At 35.1% G+C, this 24,810-nt stretch overlaps 1 protein-coding gene across 4 annotated transcripts in view; it reads left to right on the forward strand.

The window, feature by feature from the left end:
• Positions 1-6: 6 nt before the first annotated feature.
• Positions 7-24,810, forward strand: part of LOC105322761 (E3 ubiquitin-protein ligase UBR2) — a 31,287-nt gene continuing 6,483 nt past the window's right edge. For 2 of the 4 annotated variants that reach the window (XM_011421633.4, XM_034468566.2), the window contains exons 1-37: positions 7-147; positions 973-1,235; positions 1,576-1,654; positions 3,399-3,704; positions 4,071-4,151; positions 4,485-4,547; positions 4,764-4,887; positions 5,269-5,370; positions 5,670-5,706; positions 5,878-5,929; positions 6,370-6,468; positions 11,657-11,738; positions 11,953-12,031; positions 12,267-12,372; positions 12,810-12,938; positions 13,202-13,289; positions 13,582-13,668; positions 13,813-13,874; positions 14,013-14,120; positions 14,364-14,429; positions 14,718-14,794; positions 14,902-14,996; positions 15,285-15,409; positions 15,651-15,703; positions 15,872-15,983; positions 16,115-16,166; positions 16,509-16,663; positions 17,008-17,101; positions 17,280-17,377; positions 17,706-17,959; positions 19,343-19,498; positions 19,784-19,924; positions 20,239-20,403; positions 20,524-20,624; positions 21,841-21,952; positions 23,497-23,557; positions 23,801-23,888. In XM_011421633.4, coding sequence (XP_011419935.3) covers positions 91-147; positions 973-1,235; positions 1,576-1,654; positions 3,399-3,704; positions 4,071-4,151; positions 4,485-4,547; positions 4,764-4,887; positions 5,269-5,370; positions 5,670-5,706; positions 5,878-5,929; positions 6,370-6,468; positions 11,657-11,738; positions 11,953-12,031; positions 12,267-12,372; positions 12,810-12,938; positions 13,202-13,289; positions 13,582-13,668; positions 13,813-13,874; positions 14,013-14,120; positions 14,364-14,429; positions 14,718-14,794; positions 14,902-14,996; positions 15,285-15,409; positions 15,651-15,703; positions 15,872-15,983; positions 16,115-16,166; positions 16,509-16,663; positions 17,008-17,101; positions 17,280-17,377; positions 17,706-17,959; positions 19,343-19,498; positions 19,784-19,924; positions 20,239-20,403; positions 20,524-20,624; positions 21,841-21,952; positions 23,497-23,557; positions 23,801-23,888 — 4,009 coding nt within the window. In that variant the 5' untranslated portion in view covers positions 7-90. Of the gene's footprint in view, positions 148-972; positions 1,236-1,575; positions 1,655-3,398; positions 3,705-4,070; positions 4,152-4,484; positions 4,548-4,763; positions 4,888-5,268; positions 5,371-5,669; positions 5,707-5,877; positions 5,930-6,369; positions 6,469-6,880; positions 6,980-11,656; positions 11,739-11,952; positions 12,032-12,266; positions 12,373-12,809; positions 12,939-13,201; positions 13,290-13,581; positions 13,669-13,812; positions 13,875-14,012; positions 14,121-14,363; positions 14,430-14,717; positions 14,795-14,901; positions 14,997-15,284; positions 15,410-15,650; positions 15,704-15,871; positions 15,984-16,114; positions 16,167-16,508; positions 16,664-17,007; positions 17,102-17,279; positions 17,378-17,705; positions 17,960-19,342; positions 19,499-19,783; positions 19,925-20,238; positions 20,404-20,523; positions 20,625-21,840; positions 21,953-23,496; positions 23,558-23,800; positions 23,889-24,810 lie in introns of all 4 variants that reach the window. The other 2 variants (XM_011421635.4, XM_011421636.4) reach the window with 2 other exon arrangements.

Raw genomic sequence — 24,810 nt, forward strand, 5'->3', positions numbered from 1 at the left:
GAATTGAAACGCTTGTAAACAAAGAACGTTGGAGAACTTTTACTACAACAGACCCGTTCGAAATTGATAAAGTTTCGCAAATAATGGAAAATGGCGATGAAGAATGTTATTGCAACGCCTGAATATAGGCAAGATACATTGTTAGAGGTATGAAACATGTCAATATTTTGCATTTTATATAAAAAGGCAATGACAGATATATTTTCCATCGTAATCACCTGAATGCTTGTGCAATCGCAGTTCTTCTAAATTTCGACATAGTAACAAAACCAGTTGCATAATTATCCTATGAAAACTGTTATAAATAAGTTTTAGTTTGTGGCACACTGTTATTATATCTAATGTGCTTACGCTGTTGATTCCGAAACCCTATTATACTTACACCTCTTTTATATTCCTCAGTTTCTAGTCTGCAAATTAAGTGCATTTATTCAATTAAATACTCACTGTGCTGTGTAAGTGCACAATTTTACACTTACATTAACTTTTTGACATTTAAATAGAAAGAAATGTCTTTGAATTAAAAAAAATGTTTAAGAATCTTCACATACTTGCAAGTGTTGTAAATTGTTCTTTTTTAAAAAAGGTTCATTTTAAACAATATAGTTATCATTGTCACATAAATTAATAATATAGTAATCAGTGTTGTGAGGTTTCTAATGTGCAAATTATTCCATCACTAGTACTTTTCCACAAATGTTGGTTCATATGGTACATGCAAGTAAACAACCTTTTTTGGCATGCAGCCAAAATGAGCACACTGAATAATGGTAAATTGAATGGTAGCTGCATGTATCTGGGAGGTCAGTGCATTTGCACCACACATGAGATATTGTAACTTAAAAAAACCCACATGATGTTCCTAAATATATTACCTTTAATGAACGTAGCAGTTGCTTTCATGTATGGTATGTGTGTTTGAAACATGATTTTTTCAGGAAAAAGACATACGGTAATGATATTCTGTTACAGGAATGGTGGAACAGCTGTGAAAAAGGAAACTTACTACCAGCGCTAAAGAAGCACTGGAGGATATTTGTTCTTAGTGTCTTTGGTAATAATCATGACCCAGGAAAAGAGGAACGTTTGGCACACAAGTTCTTGTTTCGACCGATGGAATATTTCCTGTGTCGACAAGATCCAGAGGTCGTTTTTGAAGAACTCAAAGCAAAAAACATGCCTTCACAGCTGTGTGGTAAAGTCTTCAAAACTGGAGAACCCACCTACTCTTGCAGGTAAAGAAGGAAGTTTCAGTCACACATAGAAATAAAATTATTATAGAGTATATGACCAAGCCATTTTGGAAAGGTTAGCAATTTGATATAATCTTTATCTGCATAATGAAATTTTGAAAGAATAATCTCCAAAAAATTGTGATAGCCATACACAATTTGTTCTTTTTCTTACTTACCCCTATAAAGTTTTCTAAAAAGTAATTTTCGAAAAAAAGAAAACAAAGAGAAGAAAAATTGACCTTTAGTACAAACCCATATTTATAAGCTTGTGTTAGATCTTTTAGTAAAGATATCTCATTTGCTTATTCAGATTGCATAACCTTTTATTTTTTTATTACAGGGATTGTGCCAATGACCCAACATGTGTTCTGTGCATAGACTGTTTTCAAAATGGTGCACACAAGAACCATAGATACAAGGTAACCTCAGCAAAAAGTAGCATCAGCCAAATTTGTTTCCTTTTATTAACCGGACTTTTCCAACGGAAAAATCCGGTTATTAAAATGGTGAAAATGGCGGGCGGGCGGCTGCCAAAAGGGTACCCTCATTGTACGGATAACTCCTCCTAAAGTTTTCAAGATAGGAAGTTGTTCTTTTGCAGATCAATTGTACATATATCAGAGGTGTGCATATTGCTAGGATTTTGATTTCTGATAATTTATCGAAAAAATACCAGCTTTTGAACTTAGTCATTTTTTGTCAAAATATTGCGTATAGGGTACCCTCATTGTACGGATAACTCCTCCTACAGTTCTCCAGATAGGAAGTTGTTCTTTTGCAGATCAATTGTACATATATCAGAGGTGTGCATATTGCTAGGATTTTGATTTCTGATAATTTATCGAAAAAATACCAGCTTTTGAACTTAGTCATTTTTTGTCAAAATATTGCATATAGGATACCCTCATTGTACGGATAACTCCTCCTACAGTTCTCCAGATAGGAAGTTGTTCTTTTGCAGATCAATTGTACATATATCAGAGGTGTGCATATTGCTAGGATTTTGATTTCTGATAATTTATCGAAAAAATACCAGCTTTTGAACTTAGTCATTTTTTGTCAAAATATTGCATATAGGGTACCCTCATTGTACGGATAACTCCTCCTACAGTTCTCAAGATAGGAAGTTGTTCTTTTGCAGATCAATTGTACACATATCAGAGGTGTGCATATTGCTAGGATTTTGATTTCTGATAATTTATCGAAAAAATACCAGCTTTTGAACTTAGTCATTTTTTGTCAAAATATTGCATATAGGGTACCCTCATTGTACGGATAACTCCTCCTACAGTTCTCAAGATAGGAAGTTGTTCTTTTGCAGATCAATTGTACATATATCAGAGGTGTGCATATTGCTAGGATTTTGATTTCCGATAATTTATGAAAAAAAATACCAGCTTTTGAACTTAGTCATTTTTTGGCAAAATATTGCATATAGGGTACCCTCATTGTACGGATAACTCCTCCTACAGTTCTCAAGATAGGAAGTTGTTCTTTTGCAGATCAATTGTACACATATCAGAGGTGTGCATATTGCTAGGATTTTGATTTCTGATAATTTATCGAAAAAATACCAGCTTTTGAACTTAGTCATTTTTTGTCAAAATATTGCATATAGGGTACCCTCATTGTACGGATAACTCCTCCTACAGTTCTCAAGATAGGAAGTTGTTCTTTTGCAGATCAATTGTACATATATCAGAGGTGTGCATATTGCTAGGATTTTGATTTCCGATAATTTATGAAAAAAAATACCAGCTTTTGAACTTAGTCATTTTTTGGCAAAATATTGCATATACACTGTACTTGAAGGGTACTCCATTTCACTGGATAAGGGTTGACATGGATTATGGATACAGTTTACATAAAAGAAAACCCGGTTTGCTGTCACATTGACAGCTTTTCACTTGTTTTACATTGACAGTATTTCTATCAGAATTTAATGTAAAGTTTATATGAATTTATAAATCTGAATTAAGAAATTTAAAATTGATTGTTAACTCTGCATTTTTTTGATTTCTCTCTCTCTCTCTCTCTCTCTCTCTCTCTCTCTCTCTCTCTCTCTCTCTCTCTCTCTCTCTCTCTCTCTCTCTCTCTGTACAGGTGAATAACTCTTAGTTTAAAATTGTTAAATGAAAGCAAGCAATTTTGTTTTCTGTACAGATGAATACCTCTGGGGGTGGTGGGTACTGTGACTGTGGGGACCAAGAAGCCTGGACCTCACACCCCTTCTGTAACCTACATTCTCCAAACGAGGTCAATCAGGATGAAAAGAACCCCATAGAGACACTGCCAGTAGACTTGACTGATCGGGCCAGTGCCCTCTTCATGGCTGCTCTGCAGTACATTGTAGAGGTTCTGACCTGGAACCAGTGTGATAATCTTCCGTCCGACCTCCAGGTGGAGGGCGAGCTGAACGATACATACATCACCATGCTGTTCAATGATGAAGTCCATACCTTTGATCAGGTGATTTGTTGTACATGTACTACATTTCACCTGTGTATTATAGAATTTTTAACCATAACAGCAATTTGATTCTTTAACTAACTTGATCATTGTAGTGAGAAAATAATACATGTATAATCTTCGGATTAGTAAGAGTTGGTTTTATAAATTGGAGATATCAGTCTTGATAGCTCAAACCAGGCAAGAGTCAAAACGAGGAATGTATTTAGATTGTTCTTACAAATCATAGATTTATCTCTCAAAAGGTTCTAGTCTAAGGACACTAAATAGAAGGGTGAAAGCATTGTAAGCTACATATTTCACATCTTACAGAATGTTCTAGTTTAATTATGATCAGGTTGACATATACAATGTTGCATGTTTCAGGTGATCAAGACCCTACAGCGGGCTGTCAAACACTGCACGGCCCAGCAGGCCAGGGAGTTTGCCACACTTGTGGACAGAGAGGTAAGCTGTCAAAGACTTAAATCATCAGAATCCATTACCTATACAATAATCTGTGATAAAACAAACTTTGAATATATGTTCAGCCAGGTTTGTTGGTTGATGCATGCATGTACATTGAGAGTTCCATGCATTTAAGATGCATGTGCTGGTTTGGTAATTTTGTAACAGTAGTCTGGACAAATATATATGAAGGAAAATTAAAACATGGTCAGAGAAAAGATAAGTTCACTGATAAAAAGTACATGTAGATTTGATGGTATTTTCACTCTCTATTGTTTTGAGTATAATCAATGATTTCTTTAGTAATTTGAGCTTGTAACTTTGTTTTTATAGGGCCGTGCTACTGTGTACAGGGGATGCTTCACTTCCTGTGAACAATGTAGAACTATCATAGATGTAAGTACTTTTCCATGTTTGATTTATAATGGGGATGCTAGTTAGATGATGCACTGTACCATGTTGGCCTACCTTACACTAATTGAATCAGTATTATTTTTAATCTAATATGTAGTTTGTTTTCACGGAGAAGAAAATTTCAGGTTTTATTAATAGGTTTATGTGGAAACGGCCATAAAAATCTTTGTAGTAACAAATGCAATTTTTGTTTTGCAGCAGAGTACCTCCAGACACGGTAGCAAACCTTTGAAGGTTCAGGTCATGCATACAGTAGTGGTGGCTCATCAAACATTCTGCCTTAGGTTGATGGTGTGGCTCCAGAAAATGATTGAGAAATCAGGTACAAGACCATAAGAATCTGATCAACATATGTTACACTTTTACTGCATTCTGCTGTGTGAAGTGTATTATGTTAACATATTATATTCATGAACATATAATTGCAGGATTATTATACATGTACAAGTATGTGCATTTTAAATGTAGGGTGTATTTTATGAATATATAGATGGAGTGTATGTTATGAACATATAACTGTATAGTGTATTGTATGAACATAAGACTGTTTTTGTGTATTACATAGTGCAACAATACATAGTGTATTTTATGAACTGTATAGTATAACATACTGTAAGACTATGGGGTGTGCTTAATGACCATATAACTACTGATACACTCCTGTGTACTACCACTATCTGACTGGTGACTCGTTGCCCTGTAGATGGATTACGTAGGCTGTTCTGCCTCCTGAGTATGAAGCCACAAGAAGATGGGAAATCCTTGATGGAGAAACTGCTACTCCATGACACTCAACTGTGGAAAGGTATGAAACAGAAGACATAGGAGGGCCATAATGCAAGCTTTTACTCTTAAAAATTCACAAATGACACCTGGTCTACACATAGTAGTTTTCAATTGATATAATGCTGTTTCATTAATTGAAGTTAAGTTTTCATCAGAAATCCAAAATTGTTTGTAAATAAGGCATATAGCATGGGTTTCTGACAAAATTTTGTTTAATACATGTATATGCTGTATGCTTTGATATTGTATTCAACACAGAGTTTTTCCTTTTGTACATTTGTACTTTAAATTGATGCATAATTTAATTTGTACTTTCAGTGGCAAGGATTCTGAGTCATCAACTGTTAATGGCTGGGTAAGTTCATATTACAATTACCGAGATATGTAAGATATTTATCATATTTTCATGTAATAACACTAATTTGTTTATAAGCAGTTGACAAATTTCATTTTAACACTGAATGTTTATAAGCAGTTGACAAGTCATTTATCTTGTGTATGGCTTGTTCATTGTACATATTGACAGAGTTCTGATGGATCAGGAGTGCAAGAAGCAGTTTGCTGTCATATTTACTAAGGTATGAGGTTAACTTTTTAAAAATTTTTGGTGAAATTAATTATGAGGAACTTTCTGAACTTTTAATTAAATTGAATTCATTAAGTTAAAAAAATAGAATTTATACTAATAAATATAAAATAATGCAGTGTTAATTGTAGATACATATGTGATATAATATCTTTTATTTTACACAGGAAATAAAACATCTATTAGGTAGACTTGGTTAAAAAAGTAAAAAAAAAAAAAAAGATTAAGTAATTAAGAAATTTCAAATGAAGCTTAGTATTGCAATAACTGTTTTAACAATAATATCTTGGTTCTTCATGTAGCTACAGTATTGTTTTAAGTCATAGTACCATCCCCGTTTCCATCCAGAAAGGCAATCAGGAGAGTTGGTAAAAAAAAAATTGACGTCCAAGAATATGCTATATACATGTAGTTTGTGGTTATCGTTAACAGTGGTATCCGAATGTGATGCGTGACTTTGCTCGTGACGACCACGATCACGAAGTGTGTGTTGCCTCTCTCTCAGTACAAATTTACACGGTTCCTAGTCTGGTACGTGAACTGCTTAAAGTCATTCAGCATTTCTACTTTTTGTCTAATAAAACAGACTGATTGTAGAGCCAGGTTTATTTTTTTCACACCAAAATTTTAGTATTAAATATTTTGTGTATGTGTGAGTGTGTTGGTAGAGGTATTTTGCTGTAAAGCATGCATGATACTTTTAAGTGGAATATAAAAATAAGAAAATGCATGAATCAACAGATGGTCAAGAACTTTCAGAGCTTTCAATAGTTGCTTCTCATGGCCTCTGCAATCAGCTGCTTTCAGGTGAAAAGTAGAAATGGTGGGGGACAAAGAAAGGGGAAGGAGTGAAGTGGTTGGATGAAGTCCCGACCGGTAGATGCACCCCCTCCCCTTTGGTTTTTTTCACTGCTTTGTTTGATGGTATGTTTTGTTCTTGTAGCATTATTCCATGCTAATGTCGGAGTTTTTGCTGGACACCCATTATCGCCCAGTCTCCATTACCTCTTTCTCTGTTCAAATTTTTGCCGTAGGAACAGTGGTACGTCTTAGAAGTTTGTACCCCACCACATGCGCGCTATATGCATTTTCAGGCATCTCCTTTGAAGAACAATCTCTATTCCCAAAGTTCTGATCTGTTTGAATTTGGGAATTACTTTAAATCAGGGGTTTGGAGGTTGTGTTTCAAACTGTAATTATGTGGAGTTCTCATTTCTCGTTTCCATACCTCAGTGTCGTAACCACTGTAGTTGCTTTTAATATAACAAGTCAACCAGTAACTGTGAACATTAACTACCCCTAAAATTTACATTTACTAAATGTATTGTTTGCATGTTGTTTTTGGTCAATTCATTTATTCCGTTATTGCAAAACTTAAACTGTCTTCCTATTTATGTAATTATGCAGGGCAAAAATTTCAGATAATTTTATAAAATTAAAATCAGATCTACAATGACCCAGGTGTCCAAGTAGCGCAGTGGACAATGCACTCACTTATCAGCGCTGTGACCTGAGTTCGATCCCTGTGATCGACAGTGGTTGTATTTGACAGGGTATGGTGGTCGCCCTCTTGGACATGTGGGTTTTCTCTGAGCACTCCAGCTTCCTCTCATATCAATGAAATTTTTGTCTTATTAATGATGACTGTTAGATTACGATTTTAAAAGTAGAATGTTTACTATAGAGGACCATTATATTTGCAACACTGGTAGATTTAGTGTAAAAGCACCACATATGTAATATTTTTAGCTCACCTGAACTGAAGGTTCAAGTGAGCTTTTCTGATCACCCGTTGTCCGTCGTCCGTCCGTCCGTCTGTCTGTCCGTCTGTCTGTAAACTTTTCACATTTTCAACTTCTTCTCAAAAACCACTGGGCCAAATTTAACCAAATTTGGTACAAAGCATCCTTATGGAAAGGGGGTTATAAATTGTTAAAATAAAGGGCACAGCCCTTTTCAAAAGGGAGATAATTGCGAAACAGTAAGTTTAGGGTGCATGTCTTTAAAAATCTTCTTCTCAAGAACCACGGCACCAGAAATACCAATATTTACACAAAAGCTTGTATATATAGTGAAGATTCTAAATTGTAAAAATCGTGACCCTCGGACCAAAACTGGGGCCCCAGGCGGGGTTCAAAGTTTAACATAGAAATACATAGGAAAATGTTTAAAAAATCTTCTTCTCAAGAACCACTGCACCAGAAATGCCAATATTTACACAAAAGCTTTTATATATAGTGAAGATTCTAAATTGTAAAAATAGTGACCCTCGGACCAAAACTGGGGCCCCAGGCGGGGTTCAAAGTTTAACATAGAACAACATATGGAAAATGTTTAAAAAATGTTCTTCTCAAGAACCACTGCACCAGAAATGCCAATATTTACACAAAAACTTGTATATATAGTGAAGATTCTAAATTGTAAAAATCATGACCCTCGGACCAAAACTGGGGCCCCAGGCGGGGTTCAAAGTTTAACATAGAAATACATAGGAAATTTTTTTAAAAATCTTCTTCTCAAGAACCACTGCACCAGAAATGCCAATATTTACACAAAAGCTTGTATACATAGTGAAGATTCTAAATTGTAAAAATCGTGACCCTCGGACCAAAACTGGGGCCCCAGGCGGGGTTCAAAGTTTAACATAGAAATACATAGGAAAATGTTTAAAAATCTTCTTCTCAAGAACCACTGCACCAGAAATGCCAATGTTTACACAAAAGCTTGTATATATAGTGAAGATTTTAAATTGTAAAAATCGTGCCCCTCGGACCAAGACTGGGGCCCCAGGCGGGGTTCAAAGTTTAACATAGAAATACCTTAGGAAAATGTTTAAAAAATCTTCTTCTCAAGAACCACTGCACCAGAAATGCCAATATTTACACCAAAGCTTGTATGTATAAGAAGATTCTAAATTGTAGAAATCGTGACCCTCGGACCAAGACTGGGGCCCCAGGCGGGGTTCAAAGTTTAACATAGAACTACATATGAAAAATGTTTAAAAATTTTCTTCTCAAGAACCACTTCACCAAAAATGCCAATACATACACAAAAGGTTGTATACATAGTGAAGATTGTAAAAATCGTGACCCCCGAACCCCAGTAGGGGTTTAGATTTTAACATATGTAGGAAAATGTTTTAAAATCTTCTTCTCAAGAACTATAGTGCAACTGTTTGGGATATTACTATGCATACATGTACATCCTTAAATAATGTAGATTCAAAAAATTGTAACTCCCGGACAATTGATGGGCACCAAGAGGGGTTCAAAATTTAAACATTTTAAAAAACATAAAGGAAAAGTTTAAAAATTTTCTTCTCAAGAACTACAATGTTTTAGTTTGTGGAATTTCTATGCATGCATCCTTCGCTTATGTAGATTCCTAATTGGTAAAATCGTGACCCCCGGACCAATACTGGGGCCCCAAGATGGGGTCAAAATTTATTAAAGAAATATAAAGGTAACATGTTAAAAAATCTTCTTCTCGAGAACTACAATGCTTCAATTTGTGAGATTACTATCATGCATACAACCTTGGATAATGAAGGTTCGACAGTTTTAAAATAGTGACCCCTGGACTAATACTAGAGACCCAAGATGGGTTTAAAGTTAAATGTAGAAGTACCGGTATATATGGAAAATGTTTAAAAATCTTCTTTTCGAGAACTACAATGCATCAATTTGTCAGATAACTACGTCAGCACCCTCAAATAGTGTAGATTCGAAATTATAAAAGCCGTGATCTCAATCTAATACTGGGGCCCCAAGAGGTGTTCAAAGTTTAGCATAGAAATGTAGAGGGAAAATGTTAAAAAATCTTTTTCTAGGGAACTATAATGCTTCAGCTTGTGAGATAACTAGGCAAGCATCCTTAAATAATGTAGATTCCAAATAATTAAAACTTTAGCACTGGACTAATACTGTGGCCCCAAGAGGGGTTCAAAGTTTAACATAGAAAGATATATTGAAAATGTTTTTAAAAAGTTTTTCTCGAGAACTATAATGCTACAGTTTGTGAGATTACTATGCAAGGATTCTCAAATTGTGTAAACTCTAATGTAGTGGAACCAAGAGTTATCTTTCTTGTGTTCTGTACAGTCTGAGAGTTATTCCTCTTGAAGTGGAACTCTGCTATGTTCAGTTTTTCAGGTTGTGTACGTGCGGTCCCACCGCAGTGCTTCACATTTTCATTCCTATGTTACTATTTATGTTGTTCAAGCCAACCATAAACCTCGGACCATAACTGGGTCCCCAGAAAGGGGTTCAATGTTTAAAATAGAAAAAGCATATGCTACGAAATGTAATGTTACAAGGAACTGCTGTTCAGGTGAGCGATGTGACCCATGGGCCTCTTGTTTAGAAATTAATTCCATAGTTAATACTAACACTTTCTATGGCCAAAATGAAAGGCCTGTCAGTGGATAAAATGTTCATGCTTTTAATTCATTTCTATGAAAATAACAGAATCTGGATAAATTACCGGTATGCATGCTTTTACTGGAAATAACAAAATTCAAAGTTTAAGACTTCAGCATTTATACGCCCTAATTATTAGGCAAACTATTAATCACATAACTGGCTAACAGTCACATGGTCTGGTAATATGTCATTGGGATTATACATATCCTCTTACATAGTTTCATAAAGATATAATTGATAGCATGCTGATAATTCATTGTACATGCTTGTTAAGTGAAGGAAGCAGAAAGTTTAATTTACATGTATATGATATGTGATGAGAGCTCTACATATTTACTGAAAAAGTATGCTATAGATATGCATTGGTCATGCTGCTGCAAAATTTCAGGGAGAGGGTGCAGGGCTATGCACTATCATAGATGGCTGCTAACTAAATATTCACCACAAGTATGTTAATCAAGAAATCTTGTTAGTTGGGAGTACAAAATGCTATGTTCATTACCATTTATTCTATAACAAGCCAGGGTTTTGGGGTTTTGTAATTATTATTTATCCTGGCTTATCCCTACTTGCCAACATGCACAAATAAGTGTCATTATATGGCACTGTTGTTAATTTGATATAAAGAAATTTAAAAAAAAAATGAAATCCTCTTAATTTAAACAGCAGATAATTGATACTGTAACAGTTAAGTAATTTTTCAAGATTAGGAAAAGTTTGAAAAGTTAGGGGCAATAATGTTTTTCTGATGTCATGATTGGCAAAAAACTGGCCCAAATCAGGAGACAAAAACCAGATTGTGTCCTTATTGACATGTTCCTGACGTGAGTGTCCATTGTACTTGTTTATGTTTGATTTCTGTAATTGGTAATAGAATGTCAGAATTTTGTCCAACTGAACAACTTTTATATAACGGCATTAGGCATAATTATAATAATATTGTCATTTTGAATACTTTCGTAGGCAGTGTACTGTATACTGGAAAATTTTTAAAAGACAAAATCTCCTGTTTATTTGTAGATACTTTCTATAAGTGTACCCTGGTGTATACCAGTTCTATGTTCATGTACCTGTTAAACACCTAGTTGTTGCTAGTTGTACTGTCTTATCAGTGTGCCTGTATAATCGGAACAGCTTCAGTGTATTCCTATACAACTCACACAGAAAAACCTGTCAAACCTTTGATATACAATTACCTGTTTATATATAGATATGTGTGTAATCTGTGTATACTAGTTTGTGATAGAGTGGATGTAGTTGGTGAAGCCATTAGATAAGACTCCATCTTTTTTGTTCAGGCTCGGATGCTGGTTACTGATCATGATTTGTTGGACGTCATTTTGGTTCCATTCCTGGCAGCTTGCGAGGAGAAGAAAAATGGTACGTTCTGGTTGTGTTTGTCATGCATCGAGTAAGGAGAAAATGTGTCTCCTTTGTATAATTTTCAATCAATTTTTCCTGCAACTTTACAACTGCATTGTAACTGGTAATGGCAGACAAAAATGGGATCCTTTGATGAGCAGTTCATCACTCTGCTGAGGACAATTGTTCTTGTAAACAACATTGCATGTACTGGGTTTTGCTTCTGTTGCAGCTAATGGTGTGTTGTCCTTGAGTAAAGCAGACCGGACTCCTTCATTCAAACGGGCCTGTTTCATGCTCTATGATCTCAAGTTAGTGCATCAGCCATTTACAATTCTCAAACCTCAAGAGGAGAATAGTTACAAGAATTAGATCATACACTTATAGATGTGCATGAAGGCAGATGATGCTGTTTGATAATGATAACAATTGTCAATATTTACCTTAATGTTTCATCTATATTTCACTGAAACTGGATTGCTAGATATAGATATTCATTTGATGACTTGTGAATGCGGATGTTGTAGATACCTTGATGTGTTGTAGATATGCCTTACTGTGTAAGCCAACATCTGACGAGTGGTCGGATAAGTTGAGGGAGAGCTTTCTGAGAGGTCACCAGTCCTTTCTCAAACTTCTAAAAATGATGCAGGTGGGTAATTTCAATAGTAAAAGTGTATCCCATCTTGGTTTGAAAGAAACTTGAATTTCGTAAGTTTTGATGATGAGTACTCTTTACCAACACCAATCACCCCACACAGTCTGTACAGTCAGCAGACTTTTGAATCATACTTGAGAAAGAAAGAGATACAGAGAGAAAAAAGGAAACGAGATAGTACACATCTGAAAAATTATTTCTGTTTTTTAGGTCATCATAATATTATGTGTAATTAAAGTGCCCTTTGGGCATTAGTTAGGCAGCTTGCATAGTTAGGCATCCATCCTAAAATATTTTTCGTGATATGCAGTCTGCATCATCAATTTCATTCTAATGTATATTTTAATGTAATACTTTTTCTTGTTTATTGGTATTTATTAATACTGTGTTAAATTACTTCTACTGTTTTTATTTTATTAATATTTTAATAGGGAATGGATGAAGTCAAGAGGCAGACTGGAATGCATTTGGAGTATGAGCCGGAGTGGGAGGGAGCCTTTAACCTCCAGATGAGAGTGGATGATGTCATCTCTTCCTTCACTGAATGGTGCAGCACGGATGTAAGAACGTTTTTCACTTCATATGGAACCTTATTATTGTTGTTGAATCTCAAAATTGTCTGAACACTCCACACACTAAATAAATCAATGAAGATAAATTTCATGTCGACTGGAACAAAGTTGAAGTATTCTTAATTTTTCAAAACAGAAATTGTGCCATTTTTTTGTGTGTGAACATTTAATCTCAGGAAATAATATATTCACTCACTCACAGTACTTGTTTGAAAATACCCTCTAATATATATGTTTGTTTGATTTTCCAGAGAACTGTGTATATAGAGGCCTACAAACAGGCAGCCCAAATGTTGTCCCAGTGTAGAGACACCACGCAGAAATCTGAGCAGCACACAGGTTCGTTGTGTATACATCTATATATGTATACATATGCAATTAAGTATTTTGCATTCTTAAGAAATCCAGCTTATACAGACTTTGTCAAGTTTGGCAGAAAAGATATAGAAATACAATTTATATATACATATAATATAAATAATGTATAGTACATTAAATTATGCAAATAATATTATATGAACCATTACAACATTATGCAATGGACCTATATGAATTTTTTTGGTCTGTTCCGTTATTGTTATGAGAATAATTAGTTAAGAGGTAACCTTACGTGCTAATCATTTCATTGCAGTGTGTGGACACACAGTCAAATGTTTGAAATATGACGTACAAAGTCAACCTGTCTCTATTCATCTACCACTTAGTCGTTATCTAGCAGGTAATTTGCTTCTTTGTTTTCATGTTAAAGTTTCCAGTTTTCCCCTCATTATAATCATCATTAATTTTGATTATCTTTATATTGAATGTTCAATTATAAATACCGCAGTATCTTGATTTTCAACACTGCCTTTTTTTTTTTTAGGACTTCATGTTTATATGGGAGATTATAACTTGCAGTTTGGATGCCCAGAATTAAATGTTCAGGTAAAAATGAAAAAGTTGAGAATGAACTGTTCACAAAAAATTCCTCTGTATGATTGATAAATTTTTAGATAAATTGGGTTGCAGCACGAGTAAATATCGAGTAAAATTGTGTACCTTATTTTCTTCATCTTTGACTAGGGCTTGGACCCGGTGAAGATGATAGAGCCGCCCCTCAAAGTACAGGTGTTGATCGCTCAGAGCCAGGCCGGACTCTGGAGGAGGAACGGATACGCTCTGTTGAACCAGGTACAGTGTACAAGTGGTCAATATGTACATGGAATTTGTGCTTTCAGTACATACATTCCCATGGATGTCTGGAGTGTATGCATTTATACTCTGAAGTATGTTATGCTGAAGTTTATGTGTTTAATTGTGAGATGGTTACAATTCTGTTCAGTTCACGTCAGTGCACAAAACTTTTCCTGTTTTGAATTGATCAAATTGAGGTTGGTTGAATATAGACATCATCACTTATTTTTGTACTTTCAGATTTACTTTTATCACAATGTGAAGTGCAGACAAGAGATGTACGATAAGGATATTTTAATGCTTCAGGTATGTTAAAGTTCATGTTGATTTTTCTTTTTTGATGGGTGCTAAGCAGCAGGCAATGATTTTTGACTCATTTTAATGTTTAACGAATATCAGTTTTTACATTTATCTACAACTTAATAAAAAGAAAAAGAGAACATTGAAATTTAACTTATAAAACACAACTATTTCCCAATTTGTAATGAACCAAACATTCAAAAGACACGCTTATTCTAAACTAGTATAAGCAATGCATTCTGACATGCCTTAACATTTCTATGTGTACATGTGTATTTTAAATCTATTATCAAGATCGGGGCCTCAGCTGTTGACAGCAATGAATTCCTGATACACCTTCTGAACAGATACGGCCTGCTTCTGTGGATCAGGTCAGTGAGATATTGTGTATACTCCAATGTATAAAACATGTTCACAGGGTAGCTCTGTAATTTCTAGATTTTTTGGATTTGACATGATTGTCCTTGTTTTTTTACAGGCCAGAATATGATGTACCCACAGGGCAGGACGATAATGTTCGCCAAACTATCATGTTAGCAGAGGAGTTTTTAAACCTTTTGCTCATCATCTTAGGTAACATTTTATTGCTATTTTGATATTAATTGTGTTTAAGAAATACATCTAACAATGCTGGCTTGTCGAGTCATTGGTGAACCATTTAACTGTTTATTTTGCATTTCATAAGACAGGAGACTATGCGTAAAATAATGTCCCCATAATCACATAAGATTGGTCAAACTATCAAAATCACTCCCTATAATTTGAAAATTCATCTATGAAGGTTTGACTGACCTTGTTGGTACATTGTACCAACTCATTGTACTAAGTGTAATGTAGACATATCTCTGTGTTGTGTTTCAGGGGAAAGATATGTGCCAGGGCTGGGGCAGGTCACCCATGAAGACACCCTCAAAAGGGAGGTCATCCATCTCCTGTGTATCTCCCCAATGTCCAACAGTGAGCTCTCCAAAAACCTGCCAGACAGTGTGAGTTCATAGCCTCATCATACACCTGTAGATGCAAAGTACATGTACAAGTTAATGTGTAGTTATAAGTTCATAACCTCATCATACAAACGTAGATACAATGCACAAGTCAATGTGTAGTTGTGAGGAAGTGGCTCTAATGTATAATGAAATACGAAAGATATATAGGGCCTACCTGCTTACGTTCTGATGAGTGAATGGGACACTGCACCTATATTTACTTGTTTGTCTGTAATTGTAGACCAACCTGAAGGCAGACATAGAGGATGCCATTCATGCAGTTGCTAACTTCAGGTATGTATATGTTCTGTAGAAATACATGTGCATGTTAATGTACTGCATGTAGTAATGAAATCAAAAAATGAAATGATAAATCTTTTAAAATGTATGGTTGTTTTGGTTTTATTTTTTTGGTTTGATCTCTTGTCTCATAGTTTTTTCAATTGCTCCTATGTTTGATAGAAAGCCAACCTCAGTAGGTACTGCTGGGTCAGGGAAGTTTGAACTGAAGAATGAGTGTTATAAGGAGTTCAACCCTTATTTCTACCATTATTGTCGAACTGACCAATCACAGGTAAGATAACATGCTGTGTTTTGAGATAACTCATTCTTGACAAAAATTAGAACACTTTTTGATGCACATTTTAACCGTTTTCAATGTTGGTTTAAATATCAACCGAATGTCTTGTTTTTGTCATTTTATAGGCAGAAGAGACACAAATCAAGAGAAAAAAAGAGGAAAAATCTGCAAACCATAGTAAGTGTAACTTATATGGAATGGAAAAGTCCACAGATATTATTATGTCTCATTGGCAAATGTTTGAAAGCATATTTTATTTTGCTGGGGGAGGGGGGGGGGGTGGCTACATTTACAGTATTTGATCAAAATCACTGCATCTTGTATTAAAAATTGACCAAATTGAAGGAGCTGATTGAGTACTTAACAGTTAAAAGTTATCATTAGAGTCACATGTCTATTGAATCATCTTTACGCTTGACCAGTTCATACATACCTGGTATATGTTTGTTGTATGTCATATTAGGCTTGCAGGGAGGAGGCACACCTACAGGTTAATGTAAATCTATGAACTATTTACAGCTCTACCTCCCCCAGTTCCCCCCAAGTTCACCCCCCAGTTTGCTCAGATCTCCAACCTTCTGCAGAGTGATGTGTTAGTCCACATTCTGAGCCTTATTCTACAGAGAAGTGTAGCAGTCAGGTCCAGATCCTGGTCAGAGACTCAGCTAGATAGGGTAAGAATCGGACAGTTTAATCTAGTATACATATCCTTATACTACAGATGTATATATATCTACTTTAAGATACTTAATGAACTAGTTATCATACTTAGTGCTCTCTGGCTGCTTCTACTGTCCATTATTAAAGCAAACTGGAATAGATGATTAGCGCTAAATTGTGAACAAACTAATGAGTGTGGATGATTACTAAAAATAGAATGGCTTTGTTAATGTAAATTCTTAATATCATGCTAAATTTTCTAAGCAAAAAGAAAATGATTCTGACAAACATTGAATGGCAATTTTTAAATGGAAAAAGAAATTTAATGTTAATCAAAATGTATGATAACATGTTTTAGGTGTTGCATTTGATTGGTTTGGCTCTCCATGAACAAAGAAGAAACATTCACGAGGGAAATCACAACTTTGACTTCATTGGCAAAGCTCTGAAAGGTACTGTCACAAATCCAATTTTGGCTTTCAAGAAGATCACTGTAGTTCTATATACTGAATTTTGATGGTGTAGAATTTAACAATATCCTAAGTTTAAACATACATTTCAGTTTTAATTAGATTTATCATATTTAGAGTACATTTATGCTGGATACTACATGAAATAAACCTTTTACAGGAGAACCAAACTTTACGCAACTACTGGAATCCTTGGTGACTGATCCTAAGAATATTTCCCACGATTCCACAAAGGACTTGCTGTCTTGGATTCTTCAGGTATCAATAAGGGTTTAATGCAAGCATTAACAACTAACAATCAATTACAATAACTGTACACTGTATATTTTGCCCCATGTTATTTTTGCCTTCCTTGCTTTGCAAAAGGCTTTGCCCCATCTTGAATTTGTTCAGATAGAGTTGTGTTTAAAGAAAAATAAGTTAAGACATTAGAATTCGCCTATTCTTAAATTCCTTCATTGACAATGAGGGCGAAAGGGCGAAAATAAAATGGAGCGAACATTTCCCTGTATACAGTGTATTGAATGAACTTATCTCTGTTTATATCTTTTTACCCTTATTAACAATTCTACCTCATTTTCTGTAGAAGTTTATAGAGGTGAGGCAGATGACAAGTTCTGCAGAGGCCAATGGTCCTGTAGAACAACTTGCCTCCTCTAGCAAAGAGGAAAACGAGGCAGCAAAGAAGAGGAAGGCCAGACTGGCCGCAAAGAGGAAAGAGAAGATCATCGCCAAAATCTCTCAGATGCAACAAAACTTCATCCGAGACAATGCTGATCTGTTCGAGTCCACTGATGCAGATTCCTCACTTACACGGGGAACGTCAGAAATGGACATCAGGTAAGTTGTTAAATCCTGAGTGATAGATTCAAACAATTAGAGCAATGGGAAAAACATTTGATTCAGAGTTTTGTGTGCAGTTGCTCAGAACATTTGGTTACATTAAGTATTCATATGATACTGTGGTTTCATCAATATTCGTTAAATACCAATTTTCATTGATTTCGTTGTTAAGTTTATCCTTGAAATTAAATATTCATTGAACTGCAATTTCCACTAATATTTTGTATTGATAGGGTTATTGGCCACGAATTTACGTATCCTTGAAACTGTGATTTTCACTTTATCCACGAAAATTGATACCCTTGAATATTAATGAAACCACAGTAAAACATGTGGATTAGTATACTTCTTTTAACAAATATGTTGAACATTTTTTAAAGGCCGAACATTTTACAAACGCCCCCTTTTTTACCTGTACAAACTTCAAAAAGATGCCGCTTGTCAATCAAGTTTGAAACAATAGCACCCAGTTTGATTGACGTGATCGTCCGAGCGTGATCTTGCCAGGTTTACTAGCAATTGTCAGGTTTACTAGCAATTAACAACGTTATCTTTAATATCTTCCGTGTCGTATTAAAAGGGGGATTGAAAATTGAGTTCTTAACACTACCAGTATTAACATTGATTATGAAAAATAATTATTCAGTATTTGAAAATACGCAATTTATATTTCAATCATGTTGAATGCATGTGATCTAATAAATTCTACGAAGATGCATAAGCAGCTCCAAAGCACATACACTCTTCTGAGCTACTAAAGCTGTATTTACTGGTAATACACTCAAACTGGAACTTGTTGCACGAAAACGTCACTCCATGGAAAACGAACTCCATAAATTGTCACTGTGTAATGGCTGCTTTTGCATTCCACATTCCAACTGATCGTATGGTTTTCTTATACGATTATATTTATTAAAATTACCTTCCTAAACAATGTCAAGGGCTAAACACAATGTACCGACTTATATTTTTAAAGCAGAATTAATTTACTGAATTTTTTTCATTCATACTTTACACACGTGTGCTTAGAGAAAATTTGGAGGACGCAAAAATCGCTTCGTATGGTAATTAGAACAATAACATATTCAACTTAAGACTAATTCTGACTTATTATTTATTTCCTGTGTATTAATTTGCTTCCTGTGTATAGTGATTAGCAGCGTTCACGACCGCAGGTAGACTGCAAGCCCCGAAGGCTTTCACACCTCTAGAAATTAAGCCCCGCCCTCACCTGAGATTTACCACCCGGTAAAAATGTTCGGCCTTTAAGTATAAAAATCGGTAACTGATTGGGTCACGGAGTTAGTGTACATCAGGATGACTCAAGGATTTAGAACTTAATTAAGAGGCACATTCTGTACTTTTTCCTTCATTGTCTAGTGAAAGTGCCCACCATGAGACCCCTGTAGCTCTGGGGAAATATCAAAGTCTTCCCTGCAGTATCGGCATTACCAAGGCAACCTGCATTCTGTGTCAGGAGGAACAGGAGATTTCTCACAATTCCAGAGCCATGGTGCTGGCTGGATTTGTTCAAAGGTAAAAGACTACAGTGACTGTTCATCTTGTATATCTACATGTACAGTATAAGCAAGGTGCCTAGTATATGATTATGTATGTCTTGAGCTAGCAACCTGTGTGCATCAATAAATCTTTAACTGAGGAACTTGAAGCAAGAATGGTCATTTTGACTTTGCTAATATATAAAGTGAGGTTTTTTTACACCATATATTATGAGTAATGCAATATTTATTTAAAAATACATTGCAAGAAATCAGTTAATATTGCAATTTACATTCATGTTTGTGATATTTTTTGTTTCAGATCTACAGTGATGTCACAGTGTAAAAGTAGAAACCCTACTGATGGAGAAAACTTGGATCCTCTGTTCACGAGTTCTGATCTCCATGTTGGAAGTTTTACTAATTCCTGTGGCCACACCATGCATGCTGACTGCTGGCAGAGGTAGGTTACAGTTACAATATCAGGTCACAGGGGCCTCAACTTAGTAAGGCATTGATACATGTAGTCGTCCGTTAAAGATTTCCATTGATAATATGGTTTGTCTGTTCCCAGACTTTAACCCCCTCCCTTCGACAAATATTATAATGTACATCTACATATACAACATACCCAGTTACTTTTTTTTAAAATTATAACTAAAACATATTAAAAAAAAACGTTACAAATAATCCGTTCTCAAATAATGTAAATTTACCAAAAATAATGTTAGTCTTTGAAACATTAAGATCTAAAGCACTTGTCCTGTTCTCTTTCAGCTTCTTTCAAGCCATTCTAGTCAAGGAGAGGCGGCGTTTGTCTCGGATCCCTCACTCCCTGAGTTATAACATTGTCCAGCTGGAGTACCTGTGTCCCCTCTGTGAGAGTCTAAGCAATACTGTGATACCCCTAGTTCCTGCTTTACACAGTCTGGTTACTGACAGGTCAGTTTGAAATAGAAGATCAAATGTACAGGATGTAAAGTGTATGGTCCAAGTTATCATAATGTTTTCATTGTTAACATACTGCTTAATGAGATGACATAATATTATTCTATGTTTCAGTGATCTATGTGATGTGAATTTGAGTTTTGGAGACTGGTTAGACGGATTGCAAAAAACTGTAAAAAATGCCACGAAGCAGGAAAGCACTAGTGCCAGTAAAGGTTAGAGACAATTATCTCTTACTTGATTAAAGACAACTATCTCTTACAACTACCTCATTAAACAAAGCATTGTGAAAAAACATCATCATTATACCCCCCGCAAACAAAGTTTGGGGGGGTATATAGGAATCACCTTGTCCGTCCGTCCGTCTGTCCGTCTGTCTGTCTGTCTGTCTGTCTGTCCGTCTGTCTGTGCAATCGTGTCCGGTCCATATCTTTCTTTTGGGGAAATATTGGAAGTTCTTACTTCATACAAAGATTGCTTATGACCTAAGGGTGTGTCATGACCTTGACCCAAGGTCATTTGGGCAAGGTCAAGGTCACTGGCAGAAAAAGTGCAAAATTCGTGTCCGGTCCATATCTTTCTTATGGGGAAACATTGGAAGTTCTTACTTCACACAAAGATTGCTTATGACCTAAGGGTGTGTCATGACCTTGACCCATGGTCATTTGGGCAAGGTCAAGGTCACTGGCAGAAAAAGTGCAAAATTCGTGTCCGGTCCATATCTTTCTTATGGGGAAACATTGGAAGTTCTTACTTCACACAAAGATTGCTTATGACCTAAGGGTGTGTCATGACCTTGACCCATGGTCATTTGGGCAAGGTCACTGGCAGAAAAAGTGCAAAATTCGTGTCCGGTCCATATCTTTCTTATGGGGAAACATTGGAAGTTCTTACTTCACACAAAGATTGCTTATGACCTAAGGGTGTGTCATGACCTTGACCCAAGGTCATTTGGGCAAGGTCAAGGTCACTGGCAGAAAAAATGCAAAATTCGTGTCCGGTCCATATCTTTCTTATGGAGAAACATTGGAAGTTCTTACTTCACACAAAGATTGCTTATGATTAAAGGGTGTGTCATGACCTTGACCCAAGGTCAATTGAGAAAGTTCAAGGTCATTGTTTCAAAAAAGCTAAATCCTGTCTGTGTCATGTTTTGTATTAATGGAAATATTAGAAGCTAAAAATTAACAGTTTTCAAAAATAAAGCAGTTGTTATTTATAGAAAATGGACCGTGAAATAGATTCATCCAATATTTTCTATAATAGCAAAAATACACGCGTTATGATTTTTTTATTTAGCGGGGGGTATCAATTGTGAGCTTGCTCACAGTACCTCTAGTTAATTCAGTTTCAATTTAGTGTACAATATTTCATTTGAGATTGTTTTCTCTCATTTCTATAAATGTAAAGACATTTTGGTTTCCCCTTCAGGTGACCCCTTTCCGTTTTTGCCCTCCTCACTCAGCAGTATCACAAAGATGATGGCTGACAGTGTGGCCAGCAACTTTCAGTTACTATGGCAATATGTCAACAACACAAAAGGGTAAGTTTGATGATTTGTCTGAGATTACTATGTACATTTTTGACTCGGTTTTAAGGTACCAGTATCATAAAGACTTATCATCAGTTCGTCATGGTGAATTTATTTTCCTAGTATGTTAGGTTTACTTTTATGCATGTATATTCATGAATGCCAAGCACTCTAAGAAGAAAATTTATTTTGATACTGTAATATTTATACCCCCGCTCCGAAGGAGAGGGGGTATACTGTTTTACCCTTGTGTGTCTGTCTGTCCGTCCGTCTGTCTGTCTGTCCGTCTGTCTGTCTGTCCGTCCGTAACAAAAATTTCTGTCGCATTTATCTCAGCAACTATTTATCGCAGATGCTTGAAATTTTAACACAGTGTGTGTTAAGGCATGCCATATCGTGGGATATATTTTTGTACCAATCGGATGTCAACTTCCTGTTAAATGACGACTTTGCTTATTTTTTAACCAAAATTTTCAAACAAATTTTCGTCAAAGATTTCTCAGCAACTGTTTATCGCAGATGCTTGAAATTTTAACACAGTGTTTGTTAAGGCATGCCATATCCTGGGATGTATTTTTGTACCAATCAAACGTCAACTTCCTGTTAAATGACGACTTCGTTTATTTTTTGCCAAAATTTTCAAACAAATTTCCGTCAAAGAATTCTCAGCAGCTATTTATCGCAGATGCTTGAAATTTTAACACACTATTTGTTTAGGCATGCCATATTGTGGGATATATTTTTGTATCAACCGGACGTCAACTTCCTGTTAAATGACGACTTTGCTTATTTTTTAACCAAAATTTTCAAACAAATTTTCGTCAAAGATTTCTCAGCAACTATTTATCGCAGATGCTTGAAATTTTTACACAATATTTGTATAGGCATGCCATATCGTGGGATATATTTCTGTACCAATCGGGTGTCAACTTCCTGTTAAATGACGACTTTGTTTATTTTTAGCCAAAATTTTCAAACAAATTTTCGTCAAAGATTTCTCAGCAGCTATTTTTCGCAGATGCTTGAAATTTTAACACACTATTTGTTTTGGCATGCCATATCCTGGGATATATTTTTGTATCTATCGGACGTCAACATCCTGTTAAATAATGACTTTGTTTATTTTTTGCCAAAATTTTCAAACAAATTTTCGTCAAAGATTTCTCAGCAGCTATTTATCGGAGATGCTTGAAATTTTTACACAGTGTTTGTTAAGGCATGCCATATTGTGGGATATATTTTTGTACCAATTGGACGTCATCTTCCTGTTAAATGAGTACTTTGTTTATTTTAGCCAAAATTTTCAAACAAATTTTCCTCTAAGATTTCTCAGCAGCTGTTTATCGCAGATGCTTGAAATTTTAACACACTATTTGTTTAGGCATGCCATATTGTTGGATATATTTCTGTACCAATCGGATGCCAGCTTTCTGTTAAATGTCGACTTTGCTTATTTTGCATATTCACATCAGAGCGGGGGTATCACTAGTGAGCATTGGCTCACAGATATCTTGTTTGTGATTTGATACATATATGTGTGTTTTTGTACATTCTAGTGGACGGTTCAGTGAAAGTTTGATGGAAATGATGAAGAAGTTTGCCAAAGATGTGTACTCAGTAAGCACACAAAACTTCATGTTATTGTTGTTAATTTGTACATGTTATGTGATACGATTTCATTGCACAGTGAAATCTATGTATCTGTTGCTCTTGGGTAGTAATAGGAATATACATTGTAAGCATATTGGACAAGTACAGTACAATTAAAGATTGGATTCAAGTTAATTATGGTAGGCTAAATTAATTTGTAATTGTAATTGATACATGGATAATGTTAACATTTATATCTGTGATTGACAGTTTGGACTGGGGGTGGACCCTGATGACATGAACCACAGGGTCTCGATTGTGGCCTGGAACACCTGTGCTTATACAATCATCAACCTGGGTAAGACACACCTTAGTATACTATAGGGAAGCTTTGTAAGGTCTGCTGATGAATTTGTAACATCATTTGATAGCCAGATCCTTGAAGCTTGTTCTCAGTTAACCTTTGGTTAGAGAATACTTATTGCTTTGCATGATGCAGTTGTAGTTTTCTATTAAAAAAATAACCTGGGTAAGACACACAAGTAAAACTTGTAAAAAAAAAAAAAAGAAAATATTTCACATGTAAATTTGACTGTATACATGTATGTAAATGCATCCCAGAAAACCAAAAAAATGGACATGTACCTTAAGGATGACGTTTACTCAGAATGAAAAAAAAATCCACTGATGATAATGAAAAACCATCTATTGTGTGTTATAGACCTTTGCTTGTATTGTTATTTTTCACTTTCAGAAAAGTAGGTCAATGACCTACTTTTTGAGTTAATGGCCATTGAATATTTATTGAAAATTCAAGAAAAATCCCATAAAATTTTACACTACGTTTGAGATTTTCTTAATTATAAAAATATTACAAATAATTAAACACTTTAAAAAATAAGATACAGTTAACGAATGGTAGTGGCACTAAATAAGTACACAACATTAAGATTTCAGCATCAATTTTTAAAAATAATTCAGTCCGAATTTCCTCTATCAGTTTTCAAAATCCTACCCATTTTTGATTCAATTTTACAAAAAATTGAATGATGATAATACAAAAACATTTATGATATTAAACTACTTATATTGACCTTATTCTGTTGGCATAAAAATTATATGAGGTCAATGATCAAAATTTTGAGATATGATGCCTTTTATCGTTTTTAAGCATTTTTCAATATTATTATTATTCGTGCCATAAGATTATTTTAATGAATAAGTGAGGTAAAACCAATGGAAAATATGCAAAATTACGTAGACTTAAATATAAAATCCTA

The sequence above is a fragment of the Magallana gigas genome, chromosome 6, assembly GCF_963853765.1.
Source record: "Magallana gigas chromosome 6, xbMagGiga1.1, whole genome shotgun sequence".
NCBI lineage: Eukaryota > Metazoa > Mollusca > Bivalvia > Ostreida > Ostreidae > Magallana > Magallana gigas.